At 41.2% G+C, this 11,017-nt stretch overlaps 1 protein-coding gene across 1 annotated transcript; it reads left to right on the top strand.

The window, feature by feature from the left end:
* Window positions 1–9,459: 9,459 nt before the first annotated feature.
* On the top strand, window positions 9,460–10,553 carry LOC114558510 (probable G-protein coupled receptor 139). The gene is made up of 2 exons (XM_028582570.1): window positions 9,460–9,538; window positions 9,676–10,553. The coding sequence occupies exons 1-2, from the start codon at window positions 9,460–9,462 to the stop codon at window positions 10,551–10,553; spliced, it is 957 nt and encodes a 318-aa protein (XP_028438371.1).
* The last annotated feature ends 464 nt before the right edge of the window (window positions 10,554–11,017 follow it).

Below are 11,017 nucleotides of genomic sequence, written 5' to 3'. Positions count from 1 at the left end.
CTCTCTCGTTGTGAGTCAGATAAGATTAATACCACTTTCATGTGTGTCCATTTTGTGAAGATAGAGACAGGGAATGTTATAAAAGGCTGGTTTTAAACTTGCAATTAGTTTTGACCTTTCAATTTAATTTAAGTTTTATTTATTTCCCAGAGTGTGTTTGCTATTTTGACTTTAGTTTCAGTTTTTCAGAAAGGTTTAGTTTTAGTTGTTATATATTTAATTTTACAGTAGTTTTAGTTAGGGCCAGGTATAATGTCTCAAAAGTAGCCTATATACAGTAGCTACATATACATGCAAAACAGTTGGTTGGAGAATGGCCGTATTGTTCTACTCGTGACTGCTTAGTCTGGTTACTTCTAAAGTCAACAGTGTAAGAGGTTTGGAAAGGAAACACACCTTCACTGACTGTTTTTTTGTTTTTTTCCCCCCCAAATGTCAACTGTTATTGCAGAGCTGATACAAATAAGATCCTCAGACATTTAAATATCAACGTTTTGATAATGGGACATCTGACTCAAAAGTATGCAGCCCTGTAATTAGGTTACATCAATTGGCCAAGATATTTATACTGTCAAACTTAATAATGTTATTAGCAATGCCACAAAACATGTTGTTTTGCTAATTGCCAATGTGCTATTAGTCATGAAAACTTTGTTTGAAGTACCAATGCACAAATACTTACCAAAACATGCTTCCGCAGATTAGATGTGGAGTTATTGAATGCTGCCAGTTCAGTCACCTTAGGCAGGCACATCTGGCATTGCATGATGATACTATTGGCCCTCTTGAATTTAAATGAACAACAGTCTTTCAAATGTGGCCAAAGATTTTCGTTGTTTTGGGCAGCAGAATTCAATGTTTCAGCTAGCATTTCTACTGAAACAGTCTCTGAACCGTCGTTGCTCGCCTGATCCACCTCCATCTCGTTCTCAATCTCCTACAGAAAGACTTGGTGCCTGCTAGGCAGCCTGATCATTCGTCACTGTAGTGGTACCGGTGAATTTTTTTCTTCTTTTCGGTTTTCGTTAGTCAAAGTTTTTTGTTTTACTCAGTAACGGATGGGATTTGTAATGTAGCGAAATACAATACTTCACTTAAAACGTAATCCAGTACATTTTAAATTACAGATTTTAAAAACTACTTGAAAATACAAAATACACAACAAAACTACTCAATACTTAACATGATTAAATATATTTTGTTACTTTCCACCTCTGCAAATTGGATAAGACAGGTTAGAGCCATTTTGGTTTGGGAACCACAAAAATGTTCCTGTTTGCACGTAAGGGGGGCAGAATGGTTAAGCTCAGGGGCACAACTACCCAGTGTCAGAGGGGTATGCAGCAACAATTTAGCCTGTTAGTCCTCTAAAATGTTACATAATAACATTGAGGAAATTATTTAGAAATGCACAACAGCAGCTACCTATAGAAAATTGAAAAAAAAAAATGTTTTTGTTGTTTGGTGCTGTGCCCCTATACGCCACATATAGCGCATACCCACTTTTTGCACCACTGGTTAAGCTGCATGCCATTTAACCACCAAATCCCCATTTTAATTCTAGCCAGGGTTCTTTGTGGGATGCCTTACCCCTCTCTCTCCCCTCATTTCCTGTCCGTCTCAACTACCAACTACCATTTTCAAAAGATGGTAGCAACTGTTATAGCGAAGAAAGACAGTGTTAATATTAGAGTTGCTTTAACATTTTGCATATTGAATGAATGGAGGGGTTCTTACTTACCTTACGTAATGTCACTCAGGTGTTTGAACCTCACTGAGGTTTTGAGCGTTCAACCAGAATAATCTGTGGAAAAAGTTGAAGAGGGTGTGAAAGGAACTATTTGGCCAATAGCATTCACAATGCCAACTGATAACTTTGCCTCCGTCATTTCAATGAGGGGAGACGGCAGAGGAAGGCAGTTTCGATCACGGCGTTAGGGGTTTGAAGCAGTTGCTGCCCACGTAAACGTGCACAGATTTTGCTCTGAGAGTTCACCGTGCTGAACTTCTGCCGGTTTAAAAACGCTTTGCTTTTTTGAGCAACGCACTTGCAGGTAGATGGTTGTCAGGGCGGTTTCAGCAAAGCGGTGTCAGAGCAGCTTAAGTAAACTGCGAAGAAGCCATAGCTTATTGCCTAAATCCCTCCCTTTTTCTTTCTTTATTGTTTTTGTGTGGTGGGGGGTTATGAGTGGCCATAATCAGTGGTATTAAGGTTGACTGAGTGCAACATGCAAAAATTCCTTTAATTCCTACAGGGGCAGATTTGTAATTATTGTTAATTAACGCTGTCCTGGGTTTAAGATTTATGACTGATATGGGACACTGTGGGAAGTAGGGAGGATGGATGAGAGATAGAGCTGTTCTGAATTTGAACTCAAGCTTGACTCTGCAAGTACATACAGTACACAACAGAAATTATCTCTGGTTCTCCCCTCTAAAAGATGCATATTTCTGTCACCTCAAACATTTTCCTGAACAGGGAGAGAAATATATTAAGCAAATGCTCGTCCTGACCCCACCACCTGCCAACCATCCTCCCTTCCCCTGGCCCTAACATCCCTGTCAGAGGAGGATTAAGCGTTGGTCAACAATTAAGGTCAAGCTGCATTTCAAAGTAGACATGTTTAACATGTCAACTGGTTTTGTTGTTCTTGTAAGTTATATGTCATCATTTTGAATTCATCCCATTTCAAAATGTTAACAAATAAAGATTTCTTGGACACTTTAAAGGAAGCTTTTCGTGCATCCCTGTGGAGGCTGGGGGCATTGAATCTGAGTGGACAATGTTCAAAGTTTCCATTGTTGACGCTGCGGCGAGGAGCACTCCATGGTCAAGCCCCTCCGTATATTTACGATCTCCTGTCGGCTTACTCTGCCGCCAGGGGACTCCTTGTCATCCCCCGGACATACCTAAAAACCAGAGGGGGCCGAGCCTTCTCTGTAGTAGCCCCCAAACTCTGGAATTCTCACCCACCCCATATCAAATCATATAATACAATTGCTAGTTTTAAATCAATTTTTTTTTTTAAGATTCAGAGCTATGAACTGAACTCAACTTTTTCTTATCTTTTTGTATTTACAAACGTTACATTGTTGTTTTATTATATGTTACATTATTTAATTCTTCCTTTGTTTAACTATATTCATGGTACCTTTCACAATTGATTATGTATCTTTAAGGCATACTGTTTCTGCCTTCCCTGCTCTACCTGTAAAGCACTTTGGGTCAACTGTTGTTCATTTAAATGTGCTATACAAATAAAATTGACTTGACTTGAGCTGTGGTTTCAGGGTCTTAGGTGCTTCAAGGGGTGGTAACCCACGAACACCATGGTGGACACCTGTGGTCAGGGAAGCCGTCCGACTGAAGAAGGAGTCTTTCCGGGATATGTTATCCCAGAGGACTCCAGAGGCAGTTGCAGGGTACCAAAGGGCCTGAAGAGCGGGGTGGTGGTTCCCCTGTTCAAAAAAGGGGGACCAGAGGGTGTGTGCCAATTACAGGGGTATCACACTTCTCAGCTTCCCTGGTAAAGTCTACTCCAAGGTGCTGGAAAGGAGGGTTTGGCCGATAGTCGAACCTCGGGTTGAGGAGGAACAATGCGGATTCCGTCCTGGTCGTGGAACAAAGGACCAGCTCTTCACTCTCACAAGGATCCTGGAGGGAGCCTGGGAGTATGCCCAACCGGTCTACATGTGTTTTGTGGATCTGGAAAAGGCGTATGACCGGGTCCCCCGGGATATACTGTGGGAGGTGCTGCAGGAGTATGGGGTCCTTTCTCAGGGCCATCCAATCTCTGTATGACCAAAGCGAGAGCTGTGTACGGGTTCTCTGCAGTAAGTCAGACTCGTTTCAGGTGAGGGTTGGCCTCCGCCAGGGCTGCGCTTTGTCACCAATTCTGTTTGTAATATTTATGGACAGGATATCGAGGCGTAGTTGGGGTGGGGAGGGGTTGCAGTTCGGTGGGCTGGGGATCTCATCGCTGCTCTTTGCAGATGATGTGGTCCTGATGGCATCATCGACCAACGACCTTCAGCACTCACTGGATTGGTTCGCAGCCGAGTGTGAAACGGCTGGGATGAGGATCAGCACCTCTAAATCTGAGGCCATGGTTCTCAGCAGGAAACCGATGTAGCGCCTACTCGATGTAGGGGATGAGTCCTTACCCCAAGTGAAGGAGTTTTATGTACCTGGGGGGGTCTTGTTCGCGAGTGAGGGGACAATGGAGTGGGAGATTGGTCGGAGAATCGGCGCAGCGGGTGTGGTATTACAATTTATCGCACTGTTGTGAAGAAAAGAGAGCTGAACCAAAAGGCAAAGCTCTCGATCTACTGGTCAATTTTCTACAGTTCTGCTGCACACACTATATTAGTTGTATGTTTTCTTCAGTTTCTAGTTGAGAGTGATTTTCTCACTAAAGTGGACAGAAGGATGGTATTAAAGTATAATATGACTGTTATCATTGTATACCTCGTTATAAGGGATAAATGATGATGTACTATATACTTTCATGGTGTTGTTTCTATAGAAGGTGTCTGGATGAAAAGAGCATACTTTTATGTGGAAGAATAAAGACAGAGTTCACATATGGAATCAATACAATGGCATATCCAAAATGTGTGCTAATCTAATTAAAGTAAGGTATTTGGTTGGAAGTTAGAAGGAGAGATTAATGTATACAAGCAGCTCTGACTAAGTATAAAATTAGAAGATGGATGACATACAATATATTGATGGAGCTGCCGTGTGCAATAACTGATTTTACCCACAAAGGGCAGAGAAAACAAGCTGTGAGCACAACACTGACATACAGTTCCTCCAGGATTTTGCGATGTCGCGATCGTGACAACTCACGCTAATTCAACCAATCACCGTGAATTTGGTGCGACTCGCAATTTTGACCAATAACCAGAGTTTCCCCGCAACTTCAACCAATCCCAGCAGTCCCACGTGCCAGGATAGGAAATTAACTAACAATGTATAGATCAACAAGCCACTGACACATATGTTCAAATTTGATTCATTCAATAAATTATAAATTTTTGTCTTAAATCCACCAGCCATTTTCATATTATACCAACATTTGCAGAATCCTGAGGCTTTTTGGTAAGGTTACTAGAAAAACTCAGCAAAGAGTAATTTAATTCTCCGCAAAACAAGTTTTCTTTTTATTTTTAAAGAACTACACACACTAAAAACCTCAACTTTTTTTTGCAACTTTCACTGTATCTCGCAACTTCATTGCAACAAAAATACAATAGACTTCGCAACTTTTAACACAATTTTTTACAAAAGCTGCTGCAAAATCAGGCATTTTGGGCCGCAACAATCTAAAAAAAAAGGCTAGGAAATCCTGGAGGGACTGATATTACAACCATTAAAGTTGATATAGTGAACTTGTTAGCGGACAGTTGCCTGTTTTTACACATCGAAAAGACAGAGCAAAATTTATTTGGAATTTGTGTGGCTCTGAATTTGGTCTCCACTAACTTCTGAGAAACATATCTGTCTTTTAGCTGCTAAATGCTCCGCTATGCTCACCATAACTGAATCTAACTGTGTCTGTCTGCTAAGAAAGTAGTGTACTGTACAAATTACCAACAATAACATGTTGACACTTTTATGACATACTAATTGTACTACCAAATTGAGCACAACCCCTGAACATGCTCCCTCTCTCTGGGAATGACACACATCACACATTCCCTGTCCGTGAGAGTCTTAAATAAAATTGAATGTTAATAAATGAAGACAGCTTTTTGTCTAACCAGAATTACTTTAAATTAAAAAAATAACCACAGTTCATGAATAATGCAAAACAATAAGAGATAATGGGTCAATGTGTTTGCATGTGAGAAAGACAAACATTGGGCAAATTTCTTGCAATAGTTCAAAAACTGCAACACAGACAAACTCGGTGTGACTCATCCTGCCACTGAATCTTCCAGCTGCACTTTAGTATGAGCATTTATACCATCTATTCCACTGAATAGATGTGATACCACATGGGCCAGCGATCCTCTGATTTCAAATGTCTTTAGCTTTAGCCTTTATGTTTGTATGGTTTTGTCCCCTGAATGACCTCAGTTTGATCTTTGCCAACAGGATTCTACAATATTTGCCCGAGAGGGGGTTCAATAAAGCCAGGGGTCACTGTATTGAACAGTATGGATTGCACATATAAGTATCAAGTAGGCTGTAAAAAAAGGTGCTGGAAGAAAACCCTGCGTTTTGTGACTTCCAATGTAATACAGCAAGTCATTAGATGAATATGTTAGTAGAAAGCGAGCTATAGTAAAAGTTCACAACATAATAATTAAAGGGTAAAGAGTTTTTTTCAACCTGGATCCTATTTTCCTATGTTTTTGTGTATAAGTGACTGATAGAAACCACAATCTTTGAAATTGGTCCGTGAACGCTGTAACCGGCAGCCACAGACCGGGCTGCAATGTTCAGCGTGAGTTTGGTCCACTGAAAGTGCTGCTTTTGCCACTACAAAGCTCAGATTATTATTCTAAGTGTCTGACAAAATTATGGAAAGGATCCCTACAGATATAGACCTTTTTAAAACCTCTTTGAGACCTCTTTCTGTTTAACCAGAAACAGCTCTGAGGGTGCTTTGAAAAAACTGTATTTTGAGAAAAAGTCTAGTTACCCCGCAAGTAATAATACTGACATCCATTTGATTAAGTGGACTGACCTGAAATCAAAACATGTGATAGTTCAAACATTCCAAGTTGTTTGTAATTTAGCACTGTATTAATCATCATATGGATTGGACATGTTGAAAACAAAAACTAAAGTGCTTTTGTATGTCTTGATTTTAGATTAGACACATAGCATTTAGATTTCCTGCACATTTAGTTCATTAGCCATAAGACACATCATTTTTTTTATCTCATGGAGAATGGCCAATGAGCCTCTTCAGCATCAAAGCAGATGGGGCATCTGGAGAGAGAGAGTGTCTTGATTGTGAGCCTGAGGAGAGAGTTCCTCTTCCTCAAAAGAGTGTGCATAGCGTGCATGCCGGTGCATAATGCACTGAACTGTAACAGCCTGTAACCAGTTCATGTCAAATATATGTATTGTTCTGCTCGTGACTGCTTAGTCTGGCTACTTCTAAAGTCAACAGTGTAAGAGGTTTGGAAAGGTTTTCCAGCACCAGACAAACAGATGGTTTCAGAGAACATGATGTTCACTGACAGGAGAAAAAAAAAAACACCCCTTCACTGACTGGTGTTTTTTCCCCAAATGTCAACTGTTATTGCAGAGCTGATATAAATAAGATCCTCAGACATTTAAATATCAACGTTTTGATAAAGGGACATCTGACTAAAAAGTAGGCAGCCCTGTAATTAGGTTACATCAATTGGCCAAGACATTTATACTGTCAGACTTAATAATGTGAATAATATTCAAATGTACAGCTCATTGGCTGACTGTTGGCCCATATACAGAGTTTTAGCAAATTGGATAAGACAGGTTAGAGCCATTTTGGTTTGGGATAAACACAGACCACAAACAATTTTCCTGTTTGCATGCTTGCATGCATGGGGATGACTGTAAGGGGGGCAGAATGGTTAAGCCGCATGCCATTTAACCGCAACGTCCCCATTTTAATTCTAGCGAGGGTTCTTTGTGGGATGCCTTACCCCTCTCTCTCCCCTCATTTCCTGTCCGTCTCAACTACCAACTACCATTTTCAAAAGATGGTAGCGACTGTTATAGCGAAGAAAGACAGTGTTAATATTAGAGGTGCGTTAACATTTTGCATATTATATGAATGGAAGGGTTCTTACTTACAGTACGTAGAAAAAGCTGAAGAGGGTGTGAAAGGAACTACTTGACCAATAGCATTCCCCTTGGCCTTAAAGGGACATTCTCAATGCCAACTGATAACTTTGCCTCCATCATTTCAATGAGGGGAGACGGCAGAGGAAGGCGGTTTCGATCATGGCGGTAGCGGTTTGAAGCAGTTGCTGCCCACGTAAACGTGCACAGATTTTGCTCTGAGAGTTCACCGTGCTGAACTTCTGCCGATTTAAAAACACTTTGCTTTGGTGAGCAACGCTCTTGGAGGTAGATGGTTGTCAGGGCAGTTTCAGCAAGGCGGTGTGAGAGCAGCTTAAGTAAACTGCGAAGAAGCCATAGCTTATTGAGTTGTAACTCACTAAGATCTCATCTACTCCTCTGGACACACTCTATTGGCCCAAATCATGCAATGTGCTGTATTGAGAGAATGAGTGCATGGTCTGGTGAGCAGCCTGGAATAATCATTCAAAAAAGTGTTGAAGACTTTAAACCCTGGAAGCCAAGTGGCAATCCAACTGGAAAGAGCCTTAGAGGACTTGTCACAGCAAAGCAGTTTTATCTGGTAATTTATACAGAGAGACCCAGGTTTTTCTGCCATGAATGAACTACCTCCAAACCAAAAAAAGCTTCACACCAGTCATTTAATATTAATACATCATGCTTGGACTAAGCCCTTTCTGTTGTCCAGGCTCAAAGACAGAAACTGTGTTTTTTGTATTTTGGGGCAATGTCTAGGTGGGGGACCCTTTTTTGGAAACGCAATTCGAGCACTGGAGAGGATGTGCACGACTGCCAGCTTTATTATGTATAATATTCTTGGAGCTCTTTCCTGATTTAGATTTTAGGACTTGGCATGTTTGATTTGAATTTCAGGAGCTGGCAAGTCTGCATTCCCTTTCATTTAATCAAGCCATCTTATTAAGTTAAAATGACCCAGTTTTCTAATTATTAAATTTACATCAAAGATTAGATCAATGTGTGCATACTTTTTTTATTTCATATATGGAGTCGTATCAAAGCAAAATAACAAAATATGCCTGCTGGGATTAATAAAGTACTATATCCGTCCATCGATCCATCTGACCTGCTCAGCACCAAATGGCAGACACAGTTAGCAACAAGCTGGTGAACATTGAGGAGTATTCAGCAGCTCAAGAACCAGATGTTTCCCTCAAAAGTATACAGACCAAAAACAGAGCTAAAGAGAGTTAATGTTGGAATTACATTCAGCTGGTGGCCAGAAACACAACTCTAAATAAATGATGATGTTGCTCTGCATCTGCTGAATGTGTAAACAAGCAACTGTATGCTAACAAGTTCACCAGATCAACTTAAGAGGTGATGACTTTTGTCCGCCGACCCCAAGTGAACAAACAATTTAATTTGAATTTGATGACTCCATAGACATATAAAAACACAATTTTATCAAATGAGGATTCCTGCTTTTTCTTTAGCTGTTGTCACGCTGTCAAAAATCCCCTTTACTCATTAACACTCAACACATATCACCAGGTTGTTGACACACTGTCATGGTTTGTATGTCGAGATGAGGTGGGAGTGACCATCTTGTGCTGGGCAATATATGCATACTGAGCTAAGAAGCTTATAATGTCGCTTTTGTCGTGGTGCCACCTGTGGCACGAGAGGATATGAGCCCTCAAAAGACACATTGGATGGTGACACTTCAAGAGGTTTTCTACCCTGCTCTAGCCGCTGTGGGTATCCCCTGTAAGTACATCAATGACAGAGTTAGAGCTATGTTGGCTGATATCATACCAAAATGCATTACTGTTTTATGATGCTTTTAATTTAATTTAGTGGTGATAGTAAAGAGATGCCTTTATATACACAAATCTTTTCCTCAGCCAATATCATCACCTTTATGATCATCTGGAGGAGGAAATGCAAGCTCTCCAGGTCCAGCACCTTCTACCTGATGGCCATTTCTGTGGCTGACAATCTCGTTTTGATCTTCATTGTGGTTCTTGAGCTTTCTGTTAAGTACCACCAGCAGGAACCGTTTTGGAGTTACGAGCCATGGTGCAGCCTGAGGGACATTTTTAACTACGGAGCGTACAACACCTCGACGTGGCTGGTGGTTGTGTTTACAGTGGAACGATTTGTTGCTATCCACATGTGGAAAATGAAAACTAAAATCTGCACTTTGAGATGTGCAGCATGGACTACAACGGCCGTTTTCTTTTTCAGTCATGTTTTTGCCATTCCTTACTACTGGTCTAATTCCTCAGTCTATGCGAACAACCAGACCAGATGTATTTACAAACCGGAGGCCCCAACTCAGTTCATTCACGCCCTGGTTTGGCTTCAAACCCTGCAAGCCTACATATTACCCTTCATCATCATCCTCACACTTAACGGGTTGACGCTGCGCCTAATCTCGCTCAGCAATCGGGTTCATATCACAGCTGATTTAACTTCCAGGGTCAACAAAGTCATGCCCCTGCTGCGCTCCAGGACGAGAAAATCTGTAGTGCTTCTGGTGACTGTGTCCATGAGTTTCGTGCTGTTGTCTGTCACCCGTGCTATAACTCAGATCATCCTGCGCACAACTCACATGTACAGTTTGGATCGTAATAATTATAACCTCCAGATAAATATAGCAGCAGACACTGGCACCATGCTGAGCCTGAGCAATGCGGCTGCTAACATGTACCTGTATGTATGCACCCAGTCCAAGTTTCGCCAGGAGTTCTTTGCCTGTGCCAGACAGGTGTCCTTCTAATGCAAAACAAAACTCTAGCCAGAAGAAAAAACCTTAGTGTCTTTAATAAACACTAGGGCTGCAACAACGAATCGATAACATCAATACAATTTGATTACTAAAAAAGTTGGCGAACGAATTTAATTATCGATTCGTTGTGTCGCGCAACTATTAGGCAACCTAGTCGCGGAGATAAAAAAAAAATTGAGTTGAGCGCAGAGCGGAGCAGCGCGGAGCGAAAGAAAAGAAAAAAGAGCAGAAATACGGAGAGAGACCGGAGAGACCCGTAACGTTGTTCTGAAACACTCGGCGGAGGCAGAGAAATCAGTACGACCTAAGTCATCCAAGGTGTGGGAGCATTTCACACTAAATCAATCAAAAACGTGTTAATTGCAAGATAAGCAAAAGCGACACGGCATGGCAGGGGCGCACCACGGTGATGAGTCAGCACCTAAAACGTAAACATGTTGGAGTCCTTGATGAGG

This window comes from Perca flavescens, chromosome 7 (assembly GCF_004354835.1).
Source record: "Perca flavescens isolate YP-PL-M2 chromosome 7, PFLA_1.0, whole genome shotgun sequence".
NCBI classification, from domain to species: domain Eukaryota; kingdom Metazoa; phylum Chordata; class Actinopteri; order Perciformes; family Percidae; genus Perca; species Perca flavescens.
The sequence above is the reverse complement of the archived record's forward strand: the minus strand, read 5'-3'. Positions and strand labels throughout refer to the sequence as shown.

What these genes read in the sequence shown, in the direction of transcription:
- LOC114558510 (XM_028582570.1), top strand. Translation starts at nt 9,460, where the DNA reads ATGAGCCCTCAAAAGACACATTGGATGGTGACACTTCAAGAGGTTTTC. An exon ending in AGCCGCTGTGGGTATCCCCT is followed by an intron (nt 9,539 to 9,675) that starts GTAAGTACATCA and finishes TCTTTTCCTCAG; the next exon opens with CCAATATCATCACCTTTATG.